At 44.8% G+C, this 24,653-nt stretch overlaps 1 protein-coding gene across 1 annotated transcript in view; it reads right to left on the bottom strand.

The window, feature by feature from the left end:
• LOC124606028 (ras-related GTP-binding protein C) overlaps nt 1–24,653 on the bottom strand; it is a 114,358-nt gene that overhangs the window by 65,248 nt on the left and 24,457 nt on the right. Inside the window, exon 2 of the mRNA XM_047137995.1 lies at nt 5,058–5,218. Coding sequence (XP_046993951.1) covers nt 5,058–5,218 — 161 coding nt within the window. The remainder of the gene's footprint in view (nt 1–5,057; nt 5,219–24,653) is intronic.

Below are 24,653 nucleotides of genomic sequence, written 5' to 3'. Positions count from 1 at the left end.
CTGGCTAAAGGCCTCAATGCACGATGGACGCAATGCACCATGTAAGGCACCCTTCCCCAATTAGCTCGCTCTTCGGAAGACTTTGGAAATATTGTGGTCAAACCCGAGAGGGGACCGTTACATATAGGTCGAAACGTTTGAGACTCCTTTTAGTCACCTCTTATGACAGGCAGGAATACTGTGGGCCTACTATAACCCCCGAACCCACAGGGGGCACCCAGTAAATATGGAGTACAATAGCATGACCCACACTCCAAAAGATGTAGGCTAGGCAGCATTGAATGTTAAGCTTTCGCATGCAGGTAGTCTTTGGTTGACAAATATGTGGCAGCCAAATTGCTTTTCGTCAAAGAAGAGCACAAAAAAATTGGGATTTCACTATGTCCAAGTGCTTGGTACCAAAACACAGTTCTGGGTCAGGATAAATCGTGGCAGGATGACAAAAATGTTGTACTCAAGTTTTTGCAGCAGATAATTGGAAGCTATGGGAAAGATTCAAAGTGGGGCCCTTCAGATATATCATCCTTTCAAGCAGTTTGCAGAACATGTTGGTCACTAATCAGTCAGTAGCTGTCGATGGATGTTTGGTTTTTTCCTGGTTTACAGGTTGGTGTGATGACACTATCTCTCCACTGTAAAAGAAAAACATCATCTTGAAGATAAAGTTAAAGACCTTAAGTAGATGGAGCCTGTTAATCACATTCAGATTTTGGATCATCTGATTATGAATCAAATCAGGTCCAGGGCTGTATCATGTGACAAGAGTTTGAAGCAGTTCCCAGTCATTATATAATTCATTATGGGGATAAAGTATAGGGGAATGTCAACTTATCTTTTGCACATTTGAAAGGGAGCAAAGTAAGGGGAGTCAACAATGTTGCAGTGGGTCATGAACTGTTCAGCAGTAAACAATGCATCATTAGATTTACCACCAAAAGGGGGAGACCCAGAACACTTGTTTACCTTTGACGGCCTAGTAAACTACAGAGCATGACCACACCTGGGATGACGGCATTTATGTTTCCAAGGAGGAGACATAGTGTTGCCAGCATTTCTTCTCACTGTGTTTTATTATGTAGTGAGTCATTGCACACAGATGCTTAAAAATGATGAGGACGTTCTGTGAAGGTTGCGCTTGAGACACTGCATAGCCCTTCAATGATCCCGAATAGCTATTGTAATGTTGTTAGTCCCACTTGGCACCAGTCACCAGTTTAGAAGGCCTGTAGAAAGTGGGTTAATAATTCCAGCAACACATGTGATTGAGTCAGAGACGTCTCGCACAACCACGTCAAGGCAACCAGGTGGAGGAGGGCAACTAATGGCAGAGGTTCATAACTGCCAGTTGGCCTTCAGGAGAGCCCAACGTGGAAATTGGTCCATTGAGTGCTTTCAAGTAAATAGAAAGGTCACTGAGACGTGGTCACAGGCAAAAAGTTCATCATGTAGCAAAGCCACACGATTGGAGATAGAGATCATAATGTTGATAGCCAAGAAGGTGCTTTGGGTATCACGTAAAAGGACAGATTACCATCGCTGAGTAGACAGATCAAGGTCGGAACAAAGTTCATTAATCAAAAGGTCACTACTAAATGATGATGTGTGGCCCCTGCCTCCACCCACAGGAGAAAGTACACATCGAAGTCCCTAAACAAACAGGAGGAAAGGGAAGGAGAGTTTTCAGATTAAGGTGGCCATCTCCAGGTAAGTATGTGCCCTGCTCCAACGCCTATGTGAATCAATGCCAATACCACTGGGACAGCATACAAGAGACATACTTTCTCCAAGCTAAAAAATGTGAGAGATGATCTGAGACTAAGTTCCTGGATTTTGTGTTCCTTAATACAGGTAACATTTCTGGGATCAGGGAGGGTAGCCATCTCTACATTCGACACAAGAAGGTGGTAGCTCACAAGGCGAGTTTTCTTATATTGGCCAATCAAGTCAGCACACATTCGGTTTTTTGCATGGGGAAGACATATACCCGAAGCATTGGCATTTAAAGCACTGAATCAGGGGTGGAAAACATGGCTTCACATCACAATGACAGACCACAATTCTGACTCTCACAGGAAGAAAATCTTCCTCAAAAGTAAAGATGAGTACTCTAGTGTCAATCTTGACATACAAGATTACGGAGTAGACCCATCTCTTCTTCATCTGCTTGCAGCATTAAGGACCGGTGAAAAATTAAACCCAGTACCAAGGGTCATGCTCTTATGGGGTGTTATGGTAATAGGTTTCCAAAGAGAGTAATACTTCTGTTTTAATAATGACAGAACCACTTCTTTAGTGACTAAGGGAAGAGATTTCTCCAAATATATTTCCAATTTTGTTCTCAAAGGACATCAGCTCAATAGTTAGAATGCAGCCTCAAGCAGTCTGGTTGTAAACCAAGACCTGGAGGAAGTATGTTACTGCAACTTGCTTATTTTTGCTTTCCTCCTACAGCATGGCCAAGAAAGAGAAGTTAATAATGGCCATAATAATCTGCACTGAATAGTTCAGCTCTGTTTGAAGAGATGGAGTGTTATAGCCACCAAATGATAACTTTGGTCTTTTTACTGTGCCAAATATCTGCCATTCCGTCTACTCTGAGCGGCGACTCTTCTCCACAGGTGCCATCCAGCCAGAGCAATGGTCACAGGGCTCGATGGGCATTTCCCAGGGTCTAGTTGCCCCAACATGAACGATGGCACCTATTCTTAGGCAGGTGTGAGAAGGTAATAGCTTGCTCATCAATAGTAGGTTTCCTGCACAGTCAAACATCTGTAAGTGAGCAGGTACCTGACAACCTTGCCACAGGGACTGGCTACCATGCAAGACAATTGAGTGAGCATCACTACATAGCCTGTGCTTGTGTAAAAAAATTTTGAAAAGATAGAGATCGAACCCAGATGTAAGGACTGAACAGAGTTAACCAAAATATGTGGTAAGAAAAGCCATAATCTATGCGCTATGAGCAAACTAGCTTGTCAGCAGGGAATCTGTCTTGAAGATAAGAAGTTTGAGAAAAGATAAAGTCAGAGAGTAAGACCACAACACAGGAAAGGAAGAAGTACAGTGGCTTGCCAGCCCCATGCTTGATAAACACGTACTCACAAAACAGTTATAAGCCCCCCGGGAGCAAATCAAAAACTGCTACTAGCTAAATCAGTACTGCATTGCTCCATCCGGTGCATGGTAACATACTTAGACCCACCTTGGCATGCTGTTCACATGATGTTCAAGGCGTTGCTGCTCAAGCCAGTCCCATTTCCTGACAAAGGCCCAACTGAGGTCTTCAGTATCTGGTGAGTGTTTCTGTGATGCCATACTGGAAGTTGGACCTGGCCCCAAGTACATTCTGCCACATTCATGTTAGCAGATACTACAGGTACCACGAAGCCATTTTCTATCTCTTGGAGGAAGGTGTTCACAAGATGGGTGCAGTTTGTGCATGCATTATCATTTTGATAGGCAAACCAATGGCCAAAGTGTTGGCTCTACGGTTAGAAAATAGGTTGAAGAATACTGTTCCTATGGTACACAGCCATCAAAGAACATTCGACAGTGATGAGTCATTTGACGTCTGTCCATGATACCAGCCCACAACATGACTGAACCCCTCTTTGCTGGCACTGTAAGACTGCATGCCTACGATGTGACTTGGTATCTGGCTACCTCCATACTATTCTTCAACAGTAATCAGGCATCTGACAAATCTTGCACTTGTCAGTGATCAGGAACTGACACCATTCGTCAACGTCCCATTTTAGGTATTTCTTTACCCACCTTCTTTGCGCACAATAGTGTTGGTGGTGGTGGGGGTTACTATTGCTTGTAATGGATGCCTAGAGACCAAATTGGTCACATGTAGACACTTGTGTACTGTCTGCATTGACATGGTCCTCCCAGATGCCTCCAAAATGACAGCACGTAGTTCAATTTTATTCTCGTCTCACCTAAAAACCATAATTTATATGCAGTGACCAACATCATCTTGCATTACTGACCGCAAGCAAACTCTAGGTGGTAAATTTTTAATTTTTTGAGTCATACGATAGTGCTTCAACATTCAAATGATGATGCTGTGTTGTACATAAATTATGTGAGCAACTTCCTGTGCTGGCAATGCACACAAGATCTACACTTGAAAGGCCACCTGAGGTGTGTTGATAGACAAACAGTGTTTGCAAGTCCCATTTTTCCCATTCAAGATTGAAGATCATCAGTAGCTATCGGAAACACAATGACATACAAAAGAAATCCCTGAAAGGCATAATTCCCTCATTCAAAGGTGAATAAACGTCTCTTGCATAAACCATATAAACCATCATCTAGATCCATTCATGAATATTATGGCTTCAAGTAGTGTCATAGCCTCCTCAAAATTAAGTATTGTCTACATAGAAAATGTGCTATATTGCCAACACCAGCACAGTTGAGGTGAGCATTCAGTATGAAAGCAACCAAGCAGCAGCCTAGATTTTATGACTTAGGTAAGATTAACATTAACCACATTGGCAGAGTAATAATTCACTTCATCATCAAAAATACTGGTGTTTAAATATTACAAAGGCATCTCTTTCTAGAAAGTGCAATTCAATAATTTAGAACACATTTTTAGCAAACAAACATGACAATACACTAGAGATGTTCTTAAAGATCAGCCCACAATCTTCACCTTTATGAATACTTGTTGATAATATATTTTAACACACACCACCAGGAAAAATGAGAGTGGAAACCATTAAGTTTTTGAACAGCAATACCTAAAATTCCTCCTGAACAAATAATGTTTTACTGCTTTGGACAGAAAGGCTTTGGGAAATCTGTGACCATACTGGCATTGAACAATGAATGGTATAATTTTAATCTTCATCACCAAAATTATTTTACTTCTCTTCACACAATGCGTTTCAGGACAACCCCAACATCAGACCTATTAAAATCAATACACAGCATCCTGTTTTTCACTACTCCACATCGTTTGTACTTCATTTTTGTTTTCATAATGAAAACATGCATGAATTAGTATGTTAATGTTACTGCTGATAATTTATTTTATTTCTCACCTCCGAAGGCCCATCAGCAATATTCTCGGTTTCTGCTCACCAGCCAGAGGGCCTGGGGGACCATCGCCATCCTGGTCGAAGGGACCATATCCAAAATCTTTAGGAAATGAACCAACGTCATACCCTGGAGCATATTGGTCATCTTCATCTTGTTCATACGACTGTAAACAAATGGTGGATCACTTAGCTTCCTTAAAGCACACATGACCACAGCAAGACAGATAGTTCCATTAACTAACCATCCGATTACTTTTAAAACATCTTACATAATTATATAATACTTTTAATTGTACCTTACAAATTTTATTGTTGAAAATTTTTTGGGTGGACTTAACTCTCCTTATAACAAATTCATCATATGCTGTTGACTAACTGTTCTTACTATGTGTGAGAAGTGGAAAAGTGTGGTAAAGACTGATGTCTTCTGTATGTATTCTTAAATCTGATTTCAATAAAATACATTTAGTAAGCCAAAACATGACAATAACTATTTCTTTTATTTCAAACAAGAAAGCTGATATGCAGGAATTTTATAACATAAAACACATTTCGTTCTTTTGGCATCTAACCAGGACACCAGAAATCAGAATCTTATGGAGAACAATAGTGAATTGTGGAACAGTAAGAGCAACATTAGACGGCTAATGGGAAGTAAGGCAGATGTGAAATAACAGAAAGATTTTAAAAAATGAAACAGACAAAATTAAGAAAATCAAAGACAAATAAACTGGATTACAAACCATGACCAACAAATAAACAATGAGAAGGGTGATTTCAGACAGGAAGTTCAGACCAAGGAAATGTAGTACTCGGCTAGGAGGATACATGAAAACCCTTTTTATTAAACTGACTAAGGTAGTCCAATGGGGTGATAAAATGTAAGTAAATAAAATACTGCAGGTAAACCTATTTGTTGTTAACAGGAATAATGATAACTGCTTTACATAATACAAATAAAACAGTTTCCTGTGTCAGTCACTTATTTATTTTGCTGTTATGCATTTCAATAGTTCACACCATCATCTTGTATTTGTATTTATCAATAATCACAGCCATTATAATGCCGTCCTTTATGGACGAAATATTCATTTGTGCTTTACATAATCATAGAACAGTTCATCATTAGCAAATGTACAAAAGCTTACCTGTTTCTTAGTAAGCCCATTAATTGCGAGTTGTAAATGGATTAAAATTAAACATGAAAGCATCATCAACTAGCACAGTTTAAAACTAAACAGTCAAAATCATGTAACTTTCGAATAATCCATATAAATCATGGAACATAGAAAAGCAGTTTATGTCAAATTCCTGGGTATATTTCAGGAAAAAAATTTAACCTAGTCTTCTGTTATAAGCTACTTGGCAAGAAAGCTAAACAGTCTTGCATTTGCAATGACAATGTTGTCTCACAAAAGTGATGTGGACACCAGGAAAGTTGTTTACCACAGCTATTGTGAATCAATGGTAAGATATGGAACAATCTTTCAGAGGAATGCAAATAATGTAAATAGCATATTATTACTTCAACAAAACTATTATTAGAAATATGTGTAATATTACACCTATAGATTTATGCCAACCTTTATTCCGGGATCTAAAAATTTTAAGTATTCAATGCATTTACATTTATGAACTTTACGCATACGAACTCAGAATTATTTACACAAAACCATTTTCAATATATCTATGACATAAGAAACAAAGATAATTTCATGTATCCAACTCACGGGGTAAAACTCTCCACCCAGACTCTTCAGCAAATCGCCATGAAAATTTATGGTAAATTAAAAGCGAAAAAACCTTCACAGTACGAAACTAGATTTAATGAAGACAAAATTACACACTATTTTAGTGCAAAATGTTGTTATTCACTCACATAATTTTTAAATGATGATTAAGGTTTCTTTGTAGAGGAATGAAAAATAACTTTGTAATGATTTCTGTAAATTAAAATTTTTATTTCTTATCTTCTTCTTCAGTTCCATTATTTATATTGACAAATCTCCTGTGCTTTAAATTAATGATTTACACAATTATGTAAATAATGAGAAAGCAATAAAATTCTGATTCTTTCATATGCCAAGTCATTAAAGGATTGTCACCAGAAAATGTTGAGCTTTTGCTAACTTGTTCTTTTATTAACGAAACTCTGTGCCTGTGTAACTGGCCTCTTGTTAATGGTATTAGTGTGTCTAATGCAAGATTAAGGCATTATCACATTATTTGTGTGAATACCGAAGTGAATTAAGGTCAAATTCTTCACAAGTGTTGGTGAAAGTAGGCAGTCCATAATGAAACTAAACTACATTATCCAAATACAATTAATTATAAGACGAATTATACTGTTTGAAAGAATATCTAAGTTCACTGGATTACGATCCAACATACGCTTTCAAGACTATGTCTTCAAGAAGTAAAAACACAGATGAAAAATGTAAAACTGAATAAAAAACATTGATTATGTAGTGTATGACTTCGTACTCAATGGAAACGAGAGATGGGCTTCAGAGGAGTGCAGAAATTGTCATCATAGGAAAGTTGGACAGGAGCAGAAATGACTAGCAAACACAATAACACAATAAACAAAGATTTACTTAACTTGTCTCTCTCCAAATATAAGACGACTCATTATAAATAATGCAACAAGATACAGAATCCAGCTCTTAAAATAGCAACTTGCTGTCCTAAGCACAGACAATCGTGTCATCTTGAAGTGGCTCAGAGCACGAGTCAGGTGAGTCGCAACTGCCGGCTATCCTACATCATGGTGGCTGAGGGCACTCATAGTCCTATGCCACTGTAGTCATGGTTCAGTGGGCATAATCAACTTGGTCCACTGGATCCCACACAATCATTATAGGCACTGGACAGAAACTTGCAATTCTGTTGCCAACTGTGATACACCAGTAGACTGGTAACAATATATTATACAACAGTTTATATACCAATGTGAGATATATAGCCCAGCAACGATGACAGCGTATTAGTGAAATGGATCACACATGGTGCTGATGCTTCCCAAGTAGTGGACACACAATCCCACTGCCTGCTGCATATGACCAGTTGAATCTCACAAGTTGCTTCAACTCCAGTCATGCATTCTCAGTGAATCAATGTCCTTGCAGGCTAACCAAGGCGCTCCTTTTCAGCCTCTTCAGATTAAGCCTTAGCATACTTACTGCTGGGAAGTGCAATCTTGCTGAAACTGGGTGATTTATAGTGGATACTGCACCCTCACAGGGGGTAATGTGGAATTTTCCCATTATATGAAGATCAACAATGAGGACACATTAAATGCAATGAAGCACGCAGAAAAAGAGGCTCTTCACAAGGACAATACAGCTCCTCCAGCCATCACCAATCGATATCCCATGACCCACAGAAAACAGCAGTGGTATCAGTTTATGCAAATTTGTTAAATTCAGGTTACACTGAGTTTTCAGAGAACAAAGGATCTTTCAGCTCTCTTAAGACACATACAATCCACTGTCTTGGAGCCTCTCCCAGTGTCTAGTTTCCTACAGCCTCTTACTGAATTTTTGTAATGGAAAGGCACCAGTAGTTGTTAAGAGACAAACCACCGCCAATTTTATATTAAAGAGTATAATTTAATAATACATTCAAATTACTTTAATATATAGGTTACTTTATTGCTTTGGGGTGGGATATTTAAACACTCTAGCATATCACAGAACTTCAAATTATTTTTTAAAAAAATACATAAATTATTGATGGTGGAAGCATCAGTAGCTGATAACAGTACTTGGTAGGCAGATAATCAGTAGCTGATACTATGTAATAATGTGTTTGTTTATGAAATTATCTCCTGTACAGTCAATGGCATTCTGGAAATCACATTTCAGATTGTCCTTAAAGAGAGGAGAAGGCACTACGTTGATGATCTGAGATGCACTAACAACAATGATATCTTTTCATCAATGCAAAACTATTTTTTTTTCTGTGAACTGCAATATTTCATTGCCATTGCTTCAGCATCATCAAACACTTGTAGAATGATGCAAGACACTTAAATTCTCTTTTCATCTTGAAGGCAAACATCAGGATAAAATCACCTTATAAGATTACTTCACATTGATTTTGGTCTGTCATTCCAATTCCTCCTCCTGCTTCATTTATTTTAGTTCTCCTGAGTGCCAGCTCCACCAACATGTGAGTTATTACACTCTGATTTTATTTTCTTCCAGGACAGAAGCAGTGAAAGATCATTCAGTATGCCTTCGAGCACATCAACAGAATATCTGAGGCTTGTATTTTAAGTTTCTGCCTTTTTTCGGTACACTTTTCGAGAGATGCTAGTCCAATCCATTTCTCCAGGAGTGGGTCAGCTGCACTAGAGAGTATAAGATTATCACCCACTGAAGGAACTATCTAATACTTTACAGCTTCTGGATTCTATGGAACAAGTCCAGTTTTACTAAACACACACTGCAGAAATGTAGTTACTGTGCACTCAGTCGGTATCTCCTGTAGCAACATATTTCCCTCAACAACGATTGGTTCATATGACATGCCCATAAGTCCAAGAAGTTTAGTAACACTGAGAAGATGTGCTACAAGTGTCATATCATTTTCATTGTAAAATTTGCTATTATGCAAAGTAAGATGTGATCCATGACCATCTATAAACATAACAGCTGATAACAATATTTTCGTTCCTAGGAAAAATGTGTGAAATACTTTTGATATAAATTCCATGGAGGTTCTGTACCACTATAATTCCAATACCACTTGCCAAACTTGGCACTCTAAATTTCTCATCAAGCACAGTACGCTCATAGCTGACATCTCACCAGCAGGTTATGTCTGACACCATAAAGTCACAATGGAGGCATGTAGTATCAGCCATCCCCCTTGGTTCGGTATTAGATCCTATACCCTTTTTATTGTTCGTGAATGATGTATCATCAGTTCTGTCCTACTGCAAACACCAAATGTATTCTGACTATCTCTGGTTGTAGCTAACTGCAAAACCAATAAACATAAAGACAACTATTGAGTTTCTCAATATCGATCTGTGTGCACCATCAAAATAGTTGCAGGATACAGTGTTAAAGCTCAACCCATCCAAAACCCAACTTCTACTGGTTAGTCATCCTAGGCTCATTAGTCTGAAATATTGGGAATCCCTACCATTGGTAACTCTAAATAGGGCAAATATCCACTTCTCTCCTTTAGTAAAGAGTCTAATCATGGTAATAGATGAAAATCTAAATTTGACTGAGCACATAACTGCAGTGTGAAAGAAGGTGTCAGTATCTCTCCATGCACTACAAAAATATAAAATGCTCTCCCCTTTTGACCAGAAAAAAAACTCTGGTCTCTGAACACCATGGAGGTGTACGTAAATGGACCTCGAGTAGAGGTGGTAAGGGGAAGGACTCCAGTTCAGACAGAAGGGATCGGACAAGAACTGCAATCTTAAGCCCTGACCTGAGCTGCCGATGTGGGAGATGAACTGCTGTGGTTGGGAAAAGCAGACGGTTAATTCGGATGCTCTGGAGAGCTACGAATGTTTGCAATGTAACTGGCGATAAGTTGTTGCATAGCAACGGTGGAATTTCCTAAATAATGTAATTCGTCGTCTTTGGGCAGCAATATAAACAGAAGAATATGGATCTATATGAGATCCTTCACTATTTTGTTCACTGGAGAAGAAATTAAGCCCTGAGCGCAAAACACTTGTACTGTTTTTCTTAAGTAAGATGGCTGCAGATTTGTGGTGGTCTGATCTAATTTTTACTAAATGTATAAAAACGTGTTCCGTCTAAGTTTGAGTGAAGTGTAAAAAGAAGAACTGTTATAACTTATCAAGACAATGCACGGATGACTCAAGAGGACAATGGCTATATTAAAGAGCACTCAATGGACATGAAATGGACATAAAAATCTACCGTCACTGTAGTACTAAGCACAAGGTACGATACATGTTTTAGTTATAATATATATTTGTTCTGGAAACATTGAATCATTTAGCAGTGCTCATTCCTATCATCTCCTCAGTATTATTTTCAGTTTAATTATGCATTTTGCTAAGATTACAGACACCAAGATCAGCAGTCCAATGTGCGTGTTACATTGACAAAAAGAAAACTGTTTTATCATCTTCTTGCATCAGCTTTAATACTGAATTTCCCTTTTGTGAGATGTTACAGTTGTTTTTTCGCCCATAAGAACTTTCTGGTCCCTTAGGAAATTGTTTTGTCATAACAATAACTTCACGACCGGGTATGATCATATCTACGATCATGAAGTAATTAGAAAGATGATAATGCAATTTCTTAATCAACAGCATGCTAGCTGTGACTGCTTCAAGCCACGAGAAACTGCAAGCAAAGACCATTCACATTTCATAATGCAATATTTTATGACAATGGTCAATCCCTGATTCTTACGCCAATTGTGATTGATCAAACAGTAAGCGAAATCTCAAATTCCAACTTTTCCATTTAATAACAACTTCACTTTTATTTTGTTACATCACAGCGAGCAATTGTGCACATCTGGTCTGCAATGGAGGGACTCCAGCCTCCACCAGTACGCTGGTCACCAGACTCATCCTAAAAGCTCCCGTCGCTAGTCTAACGTCAGAGTGGTGCACTGGGTCGAGTGAACGCAATGCTGAGGGCGCCGTCGAACCATAAACCAGACTCCCATAGTCAATGCGGGATTGGACAAGGGCTCTGTTGAGCTGCACCAGCGTAGAGCAATCTGCACCCCAGTTGGTGTTGCTCAGGCAGTGGAGAACATTGAGGTGCTGCCAGCACTTTGGCTTAAGTTGACGAAGGTAAGGAAGCCAAGTCAATCAGGCATCGAAAACCAGTCCTAAGAATTGATATGTCTCCACTACAGTGAGTGAATTGTCATTAAGGTAAAGTTCTGGTTCTCGATGAACGGAACGATGCCGACAAAAGTGCATGACAGACGACTTCACAGCTGGAAGCTGGAAGCCATGCCTTGTGAATGGCTCCCTGTAGGCGCTGCTCAGCAACAACAGTACTGGAGGAGCAGTACGAAATGCAGAAGTCATCTGCATAAGGAGAAGCTGAGACCGGAGGCCTTACAGCTGCTGCTAGACCGTTAATGGCTACTAAAAATAGAGATACACTCAATACAGAGTCCTGTGTGACCCCATTCTCCTGGATATGGGGTGAACTATGGGAGGCACCAACTTGGACATGGAGAGAAAGGAGTGACAGGAAATTCTGGATAAAAATCAGGAGTGGGCCCCAGAGACCCCACTCATACAATGTGGCACGGATATGATGTCGCAAGGTCGTGTCGTAAGCTTTTCGTAAATCAAAAAAACACGGCAACCAGGTTTTGGCACCTGGAAAAAGCTGTTTGGATGGTAGACTCGAGGGACACAAGATGACTCCAGGACACAACAGAACTGCCAACTCACCATACGTTCTAGCAGCTTACAAAGAATGTTGGTGAGGCTGATGGGCTGATAGCTATCCACATCAAGCGGGTTTTTACCAGGTCTTAAGGGGACCCGGAGGTGCCTATGCTGCCCATGTTAAAATCACTAAGTTTGAGGAACATTTATGAATAAACTACCAAATAGAAAAATTTGCATTTTTTTTTTTCATATAGAGTGGTTTAGTATTGCAGTTATGACAGAGGGATTTTGGAGTATCTTTTCTAGTTTCCTTCCAATTGCTTTTTTTTATTAATGACCCAAATTTTTTTTACAAATAATTGCTTTATAATTAAACTGAAATGAAACTACTGAACATATTGCCAAATGGCTGTGTTACAAGGTAAGTTCGACCACTAGGAGTGCTGTATAAAAATTTCATCTCTCTAGCTTGAGTGGATTTTGAGAAAATGTTCCTTATATTCGAAAAATTCTAATTTACGGGAAATGGCTATCAAAGTTTCTCAACACATTCCTGCACTATAGGATGGATTATCAGGGTCTTCTTCTTCATCCTCCAAAAGCTTCCTCTTCTGTCTTCTTTTCTGGCCTGTTGTTCCATCATACTTCAAATGCCTTTCTCTTCTTTCTGCTCCTCTCATCCGTTCTCTGTCAATATTTCTTAGTGCTCGTACAGTGTTCATCCCAGCTGTAAATTCTAATGCTTTCAGAGCTTCACACTTCACACTGTTCCCTTGGTTGTAGGTTGCTGTTGCATCATGAATGCCAAAGTGCAGTGTTTTTATGCTTACAAACACCCTTTTAGGAATCAACTTTCCATCAAATTGTTTACGCTCTCATTAGGATTCTGCGTCTTTCCGTGTAGACATTTGTGTAACAATTCTGGCTGTGCTAAGTCATGAAAAATTGGTTTTATTGCATTTATCACAGCCACTGGCAAACCATGATTGTGATCATAGTCCTTTTTTGCATTATATTTGCACCAGGAATCTTTTGTGCACAGGCTGTGTTGAGGGTATCCACTGAAAGAGGCAGTATGAAGGAACAATGCCCACACTGCTTTTCGCATGTCACTAACATTACTAGTATTTTGCTTTATAGCATACCCATAGTATCTATGTAGACGTTCAATCACCTCATCAGTAAGCCTGCCTCTCCCTCCTATTGTCTTTCCATCACTGAGCTTACTTGAACCCAAAGTTAGTTTGAGCCTTCGAAGCCGTGCACCCGTACGCTTTTGCACATGCCCAATGCATTCCAACTTTTCAACTACAAATTCATTTCCACATGGTTTCAGTTCCTCTATAGTCTTGAAACCTTTGGAGTCACCATCCCCAAGGTAGTATTTGTACCTAACGTTGTATCTGGGAACTGAACGTTCAAAAATTTGTTTCACTCCATCCACTTCCATTGCTCCACTTGATCCACTAAATTTGCCTCACAGGTTCCACTGTGCTCTCCTTTGATTTGATTTTTGCACCTACAATATTTTGATAATATTGCAACATCTATCACTTTTGCACTATCACCACAAGTAGCAGTTACAACCCCATTCAGGGATTTATGACCCCTTTTTTGCCAGGAACCATCTAATGCCACTAACAAATCCCTAGAACCACCGTTCATTTCTACAGATTCCTCCACTGCTTCCTTCATGGTTTTTTTTTTTTTTTTTTTTTTTTTTTTTTTTTTTTTTTTTTTTTTTTTGTAGGGTTTAAGGGCGCTCAACTGCTGAGGTCATTAGCGCCCAGTCACTGGTGTTAGAGCACAAGGAACCTGCTAAAACTCAAGGGGATGGGGGGACATCAAAAGGACCTGACAAAGATGCAGATGAAATAAGTAAAAAGGTTAAATGTCTTTGGTCAAGCCAGTTAAAGTTATAAAACGCAGAAGACGAGCAGCTGCTCGAGCGTCATCAGCTAAAACATCCGGTAAGGTAGATGGCAGGGACAGGACAACACGAAATTGACTAAAATGGGGACACGACAATAAAACATGGCGCACCGTTAATGCCTGACCACAAGGGCACTGCGGGGCTGGGTCACCAGAGAGCAGGTAGCGGTGGCTAAACCGGCAATGCCCAATCCGCAACCTGGTCAGAAGGACCTCCTCGCGCCGAGATGGTCGGGAGGAAGTTGTCCAAGCAGTTGGGAGCGGTTTTACTGCCCGGAGCTTGTTTCCTTGGAGGGATGACCAAGCATCCCACCACAAGGACACAAGCCTCTTACATACATCCCCACAAACGTCAGATGACGGGACACAATGGGAGGCTGGCCGAGGCTGGAGGACTGCAGCCTTGGCGGCAGCATCCGCAGCCTCATTCCCAGGCACTCCTACATGTCCGGGGACCCACAAAAAGCTGACAGAACCGCCATTATCAGCGAAAGAATGGAGGGACTGCTGTATTCGTTGAATCAAGGGATGGACCGGATAGGGAGCCCCAAGGCTCTGAAGAGCACTGAGTGAGTCAGTGCAGAGTACATACGATGAATGGCGGTGGCGGCGGGCATACTGAATGGCCTGATGGAGAGCAAAAAGCTCGGCCGTAAAGCTGGAACATTGGTCAAGGAGCCGGTATTTAAAGGTGGCGGTCCCGACGACAAAGGCACAGCCGACACCATCGTCAGTTTTGGAGCCATCGGTGTAAATAAAGGTGTGACCAGCAAGTCGAGCACGAAGTTCGACAAACCGTGAGCAATACACTGCAGCCGGAGTACCCTCCTTCGGGAGTGAGCTGAGGTCGAGATAAATACGAACCGGAGCCTGGAGCCAAGGTGGTGTCGGGCTCTGACCCTCTCTGAAGGTGGTAGGGAGGGCAAAATCCAATTGTCGAAGCAGGCGACGGAAGCGGACTCCGGGGGGCAGCAGGGCAGACACATACAACCCGTACTGACGGTCGAGAGAATCGGCGAAGAAGGACTTGTAAGAGGGGTGTTCGGGCATAGACAACAGCCGGCAGGCATACCGACACAGCAGTATGTCGCGCCGGTAGGTCAATGGTAACTCGGCAGCTTCAGCGTAAAGACTCTCGACAGGACTAGTGTAGAAGGCTCCGGTCGCAAGACGTATCCCCCGATGGTGGATGGAGTTGAGCCGGCGTAAGAGGGATGGCCGAGCGGACGAGTAGACGAAGCTCCCATAATCCAGCTTCGATCGGACTATGGACCGATACAAGCGAAGCAGGACAGTGCGATCCGCTCCCCAAGATGAACCGCTAAGAACTCTGAGGACATTAAGGGAACGTGTACAACGGGCCGCCAAATAAGAGACATGTGGAGACCAACACAGTTTCCGGTCCAACGTGAGCCCTAGAAACTTAGTTGTGTCCACGAATGGGAGAACAACGGGACCGAGATGTAAGGATGGCGGAAGGAACGCTTTATATCGCCAAAAGTTGATACAAACCGTCTTCTCTTCAGAGAACCGGAAGCCATTTGCCACGCTCCATGAGTAGAGGCTGTCTAGACAACGCTGGAGGCAGCGCTCCAGGAGGCATGTTCTCTGGGCACTGCAGTAGATCGCGAAGTCATCGACAAAGAGAGAGCCTGAGACATTAGGTGGAATGCAATCCATAATTGGATTGATCGCGATGGCAAAAAGGGCTACGCTCAAGACGGAGCCCTGAGGCACTCCGTTCTCCTGGAGAAAGACGTCGGACAATACGGAACCCACACGTACCCTAAACTTTCGATCCGTTAAAAAGGAATCAATAAAAAGGGGCAGACGACCGCGTAGGCCCCACTTGTGCATAGTGCGGAGGATACCTCCTCTCCAACAGGTATCATAAGCCTTCTCCAAGTCGAAGAACACGGCTACCGTTTGGCGCCTTCGCAAAAAGTTGTTCATGATGAATGTCGACAAGGTCACAAGGTGGTCAACAGCGGAGCGGCGGCGACGAAAGCCGCATTGGACATTAGTAAGTAGTCGTCGAGATTCAAGAATCCAAACTAACCGAGCATTAACCATGCGCTCCATCACCTTACAGACACAGCTTGTAAGAGAAATGGGGCGGTAACTAGAAGGAAGGTGTCTATCCTTCCCGGGTTTGGGTATAGGAACAACAACGGCGTCACGCCAACGCATGGGGACCTGACCTTCGGTCCAGACGCGATTGTAGGTACGAAGAAGGAAGCTTTTGCCCGCCGGAGAAAGGTGTGCCAGCATCTGAACGTGAATGGCATCTGGCCCCGGAGCAGAGGACCGGGACAGTGCAAGCGCACGTTCGAGTTCCCGCATAGTAAAGGGGGCATTGTAAGTTTCCAGATTCAGCGAGTGGAAGGAAGGTCGCCGAGCCTCGTCTGCCTCTTTCCTGGGAAGGAAGGCAGGATGGTAATGGGCGGAGCTTGAAACCTCCGCGAAAAAGCGGCCAAAGGCGTTGGAGACAGCCACAGGATCAACAAGGACCTCATTACCTGAGGTCAGGCCAGGTACTGAGGAGTGGGCCTTAATGCCCGACAGCCGGCGCAGGCTACCCCAAACAACGGAAGAGGGAGTAAAACTGGTAAAGGAGCTCGTGAAAGAGGCCCAGCAAGCTTTATTGCTGTCTTTGATGACTCTACGGCATTGCGCTCGGAGTCGTTTGTATTCAATACAATTCGCCAACGTAGGATGGCGGCGAAAGGTGCGTAAAGCACGTCGTCGAGCACGGATAGCATCCCTACAAGCATCTTTCCACCAGGGGACGGAAACGCGACGTGAAGAAGAAGTAGTACGAGGTATGGAACGTTCGGCAGCATGGATAATAACAGCCGTGAGGTATTCGACCTGACTGTCACAACTGGAAAAATCGTGGTCCGGAAAGGTCGCCAGGGAGGAGTAAAGTCCCCAGTCAGCTTTCAGTATGTTCCAGCGCGAAGGACGTGGGGATGGGGTGTGGTGCAGGAGACGAACGACGCAGGGGAAGTGGTCGCTCGAATAGGTGTCAGAAAGGACATACCACTCGAACCGACGGGCAAGAGTGGTAGAACAGATCGAGAGGTCCAAGTGGGAGTAGGTATGAGTAGAGTCCGAGAGGAAAGTCGGGGCGCCGGTATTGAGGCAGACAAGATTGAGATGGTTGAAGACATCCGCCAAGAGTGAGCCTCTTTGACAGGATGCAGGAGAGCCCCAAAGGGGATGATGGGCATTGAAGTCGCCAAACAATAAGAACGGCGGGGGAAGCTGATCAGGTGCATCATGTCAGCCCGACTAACAGCAGATGACGGAGTGTAGAGAGGAAAGTCGGGGCGCCGGTATTGAGGCAGACAAGATTGAGATGGTTGAAGACATCCGCCAAGAGTGAGCCTCTTTGACAGGATGCAGGAGAGCCCCAAAGGGGATGATGGGCATTGAAGTCGCCAAACAATAAGAACGGCGGGGGAAGCTGATCAGGTGCATCATGTCAGCCCGACTAACAGCAGATGACGGAGTGTAGACGGTACAAACTGAAAAAGTAAAAGCAGAAAGAGTAATGCGGATAGCTATTGCTTGGAGTGGGGTGGTCAATGGGATGGGATGGTAATAGACATCGTCCCGAACGAGCAACATGACCCCACCATGAGCTGGGATACCGTCCACAGGGGCGAGGCCATACCGCTCCGAGGTATAGTGGGAAAAGGCAATACGGTCAGTCGGGCGCAACTTGGTTTCCTGGAGACCAAGGACGAGCGGACAGTGCAGGCGGAGGAGCAGTTGTAATTCCTCCCGATTAGATCGAATACCTCTTATGTTCCAATGAAACAACGCCATTGCTAGTCAAAAAGTTGGGGGAACGAGATGGGGAAGAGCTGGTCACCTCGATGGCCGCGGAGGGCCAGGTTGCGAGGCAACAACGCTACAACTGACGGCAGGCGGATCCGGTTCCATCGACTCGTCGCCAGCTGCGGCCGCTGTCCCTGATTGTGTAGGAGGGGCCGCATCATTTGCCGACAAAAGGCCGGCGGAACGCCTGGCAGCAGAGCGTCCCGGCGAAACTGAGGACGGCCGGGAGCAGCGACTCACGGATGAAGTGTCAGATGAAACGCGCCGGGGTGGAGAGGGGGATAGAGACTTCTTCTTGGAGGCCTTCTTGGAAGGCCGAGGAGGCACAGGGATGGTGGGCTGGACCCGAAGAAGGTCCTCACGCGCGGGGTCCGTTTTGGAACGCCGGACCTCGGAAGCTGGGGTCCGGAACGTTTCCCCGATGGACGCCTGAGAAGAGGATTGCTTCTCAGGTGGCGTGGGGGGAGGAGGAGGAAGGGTGGCCCCTTGGGCAGGGGGGGTGGGGGCCGCGGTGGAGGAGGAGTTGGAAGGGAGGGATTTGGGAGGCGGAGGCAGAGCCCCCTGATGGGCAGAGGAGGCGGAGGGGGGACAGGATAGAGGATACAGCGGAAGGAGTGGACACAACTGAGGCAAACGAAGTGGCCAGTGACACGGGATGAAGGCGGTCATACTTCTTCCTGGCCTCAGAATAAGAGAGCCGATCCAAAGTTTTGATTTCTTGTATCTTTTTCTCCTTCTGATAGGCGGGGCAGTCTGGGGACCTAGGCGAGTGGACGCCAGGACAATTAGGGCACCGAGGTGGTGGGGTGCAAGTATGTTCCTCACGAAGAGGACGTCCACAGTCGCCACAAAGGGGCTCAGCCTCACACCGGGACGACATGTGCCCAAAGCGCAAACACCTAAAACAGCGCATAGGAGGCGGGACGTAAGGTCGCACGTCGCACCGGTAGCACATCACCTTTACCTTCTCCGGGAGAACGTCCCCCTCGAAGGCGAGGATAAAGGCCCCGGTGTCGATGCGACGGTCTTTGGGGCCGCGCTGGACTCGCCGGACGAAATGCACGCCGCGGCGCTCCAGGTTGGCCCTGAGCTCCTCATCAGATTGTAGCAGGAGGTCACGATGAAAAATAACCCCCTGCGTCCTATTTAGTGCCAGATGTGGGACAATGGAGACTGGGATGTCCCCTAGGCGGTCGCACGCCTGGAGTGCCGCCGATTGTGTGGCAGAGGTGGTCTTGATAAGAACGGACCCTGATCGCATCTTGCTGAGAGCCTCGATTTCCCCGAAGACGTCCTCAATGTGCTGAACAAAGAACATGGGCTTGGAGGTGGCGAACGTCCCCCCATCTGTTCGAGAACAGACCAAATAGTGGGGGAAGTACTTCGCCCCAAGCCGGCGGGCCTGTCCCTCCTCCCATGGAGTGGCCAAGGGGGAAAGGGCAGGAGAACCAGAACTAGAAACGGTACCTTTTCTTTTGGAAGACTCGGCCACAGAGCGACCTGATACGTGTTGACGTTTCATGTGCGAAACGTCCGCCCCGATACCACCCACTCCGACCAGGGGCTCTCCCCACGGGCGCCACCCAGCCGCAGCAAGGGCCACCTGGCAGGATGACCATTGCCGGGAGTCCTGATGCCCCAAGGAGACGGGCATCTACTCCTTGGCCAACGTGGGGAGGGTGCAGCTCAGGTATCGGCAGTACGATCCCTGTGTTGTCAGGGGGCTACAACCTAGAGGGTACATGACGACCCCACCACAACGGGCTGGCTACCGTGCTGGATTTCTGGTGCCATGGAAAGTCCATCATGATCGCTGGTGCAGATGGAGATGCACTATGAGCGTAACTTGGACAACCCATCAGGCGTTTAGGCCCAATTTGAGGAATAATGGGTATGGTGACAACGCCGGTGCAATGCTGAGTGCCAAGGTCTTAGTGCACTTAGGACCAGTGGTACACCATGTAAGGTGTCCTTCCCCAAAAGGCTCGTACTTCCGTAGAATTTTGAAAAATGGAGGTCAAACCCCAAGGGGGACCATCACATTAAGGCCAAAACATTTGAGACTCCTTTTAGTCGCCTCTTACGACAGGCAGGACTACCTCGGGCCTATTCTTACCCCGGACCCGCAGGGGGCTCCTTCATGGTTTTCAAAGCCACATCTTCAACAGAGGATCCTACCAGTTCACAGTAGTACACAAATTTGCTTGGAGGCGATGGCAAGTTCGTAATACCACAAAACAGTTTACCAGCAGCAGACCCTTTTCCAATGGATCGAAGACCATACACAAGTCGAACATTCACATCAAACACTCTAGATCGTCCATTTTCACCAAAGAGACTGGCATGTGAATTGTAGAAAGTCACTTGATACTTGCAACATGCACAGATTATCTTCATCTCACAAGCTAAACCAAAGTGCTTTGTTATCTCTAGTCCCACTCCTACACTTGAACACATTTTGCACAGAACACTTTCTTTCAGCACAGAAGATAATAATCCAATATTCAGTACTTCGTTAATATCATCACTGTCACTAACATATTCCCGAAATCTGTCACTTCCACCAGTCAGCTTCTTGCTAGAAGATGTCCATGGCTATGGCCGGCCATGTGTTGCTTAGCAGAAGAACGCACTGTTTCAGTAATTGTAGTATCGCAACTTGGTATTAGTGTTAATTTTCTTTTCCCTACGTTCTTACTCTTCTTATATACACAGTTACTAAAATGTGGCATCGTAACCAGAACAACGCTTTACACAAGAAGTATAATACTACCAACAACAGGCGCAACACTGAACTAATTCGAAACGGTAAACAGCAAAGACGATGTTCCGCGCTCTTAGCACTTCATTTGTCACAGAAAACAATGTAGCCAACCCTTGCACACTCGCTGTATGCGTAACATAAGGTGCTGTATGCGTAACAGGCCGAGAAAATACCAAGCAGTTCGCCAGGAAGTCACGAGAGGGTGTTAGATGCATTCAGCGGCCGCCCATTTCCTCTGCAGGCATGGGGGAAAATGGTAATAACTCCACTTCTAGGGCGAGTAGAACAATAATTTAAAGTTTACATTAAAGAGGAATGTTCCAATTAATTTTCGGTAGGGGTAAAAAAAGTCATAATTTTTTGGATTTGACCACCTCCGGCTCCCCTTAACACTAGAACAATGGTGCCCTCTCGCCATTGCAATGGAAAGGTGCCATCGCACCAGATCTGGTTGAAGATGGTTGGTTTAAAAGAGGGAGGAAGGGACCAAACTATGAGTTCATCGGTCCCTTGTTCCTAATACAACAATGCCACAAGTGTGAGAATAAAACAGACGAGACATATAACACAAAACGGAAAGAAAGGAAAAGCCACAAGAATGAAGGAAAGGTAACGAACACTAAAAGGAACAAAAGAGGACACGAAAACAACAGAGAGATGCTAGAAACAGAAGAGAGTAAAACAAGAAAGCAATTACAATGGCTGGATGACCACGAGAATAAAAAGGAAAAGCCAGCCACTCTGGAACACATTGAAACCTCCACCCTAAAAGCACTAGGATGGAAGACAGAGAGGGACAAAGGACATGTGCTAACACTTAGATCAAATGATAAAACCCACACTCACAAATAAAACATAAAACTAAATCAGCCAATGAGGCGTTGTCAGATAAAATGAGCAGCATCAAGTCTGGTAAACCAAGATTTCGTCGCTGGGCAGTCAAAGTGGGACAGTGCACCAGAATATAGGCCACTGTCAACTGGGTGCTGCACCGACAATGAGGCAGGTCCTCACTGCGCAAGAGGTACCCGTGTGTCGCCTAAGCATGGACAACGCGGAGCCGGCAGAGGACAACTGATTCCCTGCGAGAGGCCTGCATGGAAGACTTCCACACATTCGTAGTCTCCTTAATGACATGTAGTTTGTTGTGTGTACTGTTATGCCTTTCTGTCTCCCAAAGCCAAACATTCTGCAGGGTAAGTCAGAACGCATGTCAGATTCAGAGATGCCCATCTCCAGAAGCTGTTTCCGCGTAGCCTGTTTGGGCAGCCTGTCGTCAAGTTCGTTGTCTGGGATGCTGACATGTCCTGGGGTCCACACAAACATCACAAAAGGACAGGACCATTCCAAGGCATAGACAGCCTCTTGAATGGATGGTTGGTTGGTTATTTGAGGTTTAAGGGACCAAACAGCAAGGTCATCAGTCCCTTGTTTCAAATAGGCTCCATTCCGCTAATGGGACATCTCAGTAAAGTCAGAACAATAAAACGGAAAAAGGGAAAAACGTAAAAGGGCAGTCACGTTGTCATTGGTAAAAAAACAAAATAAGGGAAGTCGGCAAGAGAACGAACCCAACACTATGCTGAAGCAGCATAGGCAAGACCACCTGTGACTTAAAAGGTATAACTGCTATAATGTAAAAAGTACGTATGGGAATGGAAAGACTAACCAAGCCTTAAAAAAAAGGGTAAAAACAGAGTAAAAGGGGAAGAAAAGAGGATTCCGCTCAGGGAGGTGAATCGGGACTCTCCGAACACTGCCTACAGTGGGAGACACCCAAACACTCACTCACCGCCCTGCCCCAACACCAGAGAGAGATTAAAAACCTTAAAACTGAGAATAAAAACCACTGTCCCGGAGGTAACCGAGAACCAGAGAGACCATCCGGGAATCGTCAGCCAACATCAAAGGTAAAGTGGGGGGGGGGGGGGGAGTCTGTACTTAGCACGTAGAGCCAAAAGAAGGGGGCATTCAACCAAAATGTGGGCTACTGACTGGAAGGCTCCACAACCACATAGTGGAGGTGGCTCATCACGCAAAAGAAAACCATGGGTCAGCCTGGTATGGCCAATGCGGAGACGACACAGTGTGGTCGAGTCCTTTCGGGAGAGGCGAAAGGAAGAACGCCACGGGCCCGGTGTCACCTTAATTGCACGAAGTTTATTAGACCGGGGAGTAGTCTCCCAAGAATTGGCCCATGACTGTGCGAAGTGGGATTTAATGTGAAGCCGTAAATCCACTGCAGGAGGGGTTACAGAAAACGGGGGGTAAGTAACTGCTCCCCCAGCCAAACGATCAGCGAGCTCATTACCCGGGATACCCACATGGCCAGGGACCCAAAGGAAGTCAATGGAACAAGCAGGACGGTGAATATCAGCGAGATGGTCATGGATGGCAGAGGCCAAGGGATGGCGCGAAAAACACCGGTCAATAGCAAGAAGGCCACTCATCGAGTCCGTACATAACAAAACGCGGTTGTGTTGGGATTGTTTAATACAGGTAAGGGCCTGGGAAATTGCCATCAATTCCGCAGTAAACACCCCACATGTAGGTGGCAGCAGATGACTTTCCGTTCCAACAGAGGACGTGAAGGCATACCCAACATGATCAGCAGATTTAGAGCCATCAGTGTAAAAAACAACAGCATCCCGAAACTCCCATAAAATTTGGCGGAAAAAGAAACGGAACACCACCGGGGGGATGGAATCTTTCGGACCTCGGCGGAGATCCATCCGAATTCGAGGCCAAGGAACTAACCAAGGAGGGGTGGAGGGGAGGGAGCGAGGAAGACAGGAAAAGAAGGAAGCTGAAAATCACGGCAAAGAGACGCAAGGCGCAGCCCAACCGGTGCGGGAGTCGGGTGGGCGACATCCATGGTCTGGGAACAGGATAGAATAGGAAGGATGAGTGGGAGAGGAACGGATAGTGAGGGCATAAGACACCAGAAGCTGGGACCACCGAACAGAAAGGGGGGGGGATCCCAGCTTCAACCAGGAGACTATCAACAGGGCTAGTAGGGAAGGCACCGGTGGCCAAACGAATACCACGATGGTGGACTGGATCCAGCACGTGCAGTGTGGAAGGAGCAGCTGAACCATAAACTTGACAACCACAGTCCAAGCGAGACAGAACTAGAGCACGATAAAGACGGAGGAGGAGGGAACGGTCCGCACCCCAAGAGGAGTGGGCACGGAAGCGAAGGACATTGAGTTTACGGAAACATCCTACCTTCAGGAGTCTGATATGGGGCAGCCAAGTGAACTTGTTGTCGAAAAGAAGACCCAAAAAACGAAACTGTGGGACCACAGGCAATCTTTGTGCAGCGAGATAGAGCTCTGGATCAGGGTGATCGTAGTACGGCGACAGAAGTGGACCACTCGCGATTTTAAAGGAGAGAATTGAAACCCGTGTGAGAGGGTCCATGCAGAGGCACACCGTATAGCTACCTGGAGCTGCCGTTCTGCAGATGCCATCGAGGAGGAACTAACCCAAATGCAGAAATCATCCACATACACGGCAGGGGTGAACAAGGGACCGACAGAGGCCACAAGTCCATCGATAGCAATGAGGAAAAGAAGGACACTCAAGACAGAACCCTGTGGGATGCCCGTCTCCTGGGTCTGTGGAGAACTAAAAGCAGTACCAACTCGGACTTTGAATGACCGATGGATAAAAATCGGGAGTGGGCCCC

Source organism: Schistocerca americana, chromosome 1, assembly GCF_021461395.2.
Source record: "Schistocerca americana isolate TAMUIC-IGC-003095 chromosome 1, iqSchAmer2.1, whole genome shotgun sequence".
In the NCBI taxonomy this organism is placed as follows: domain Eukaryota; kingdom Metazoa; phylum Arthropoda; class Insecta; order Orthoptera; family Acrididae; genus Schistocerca; species Schistocerca americana.
The sequence above is the reverse complement of the archived record's forward strand: the minus strand, read 5'-3'. Positions and strand labels throughout refer to the sequence as shown.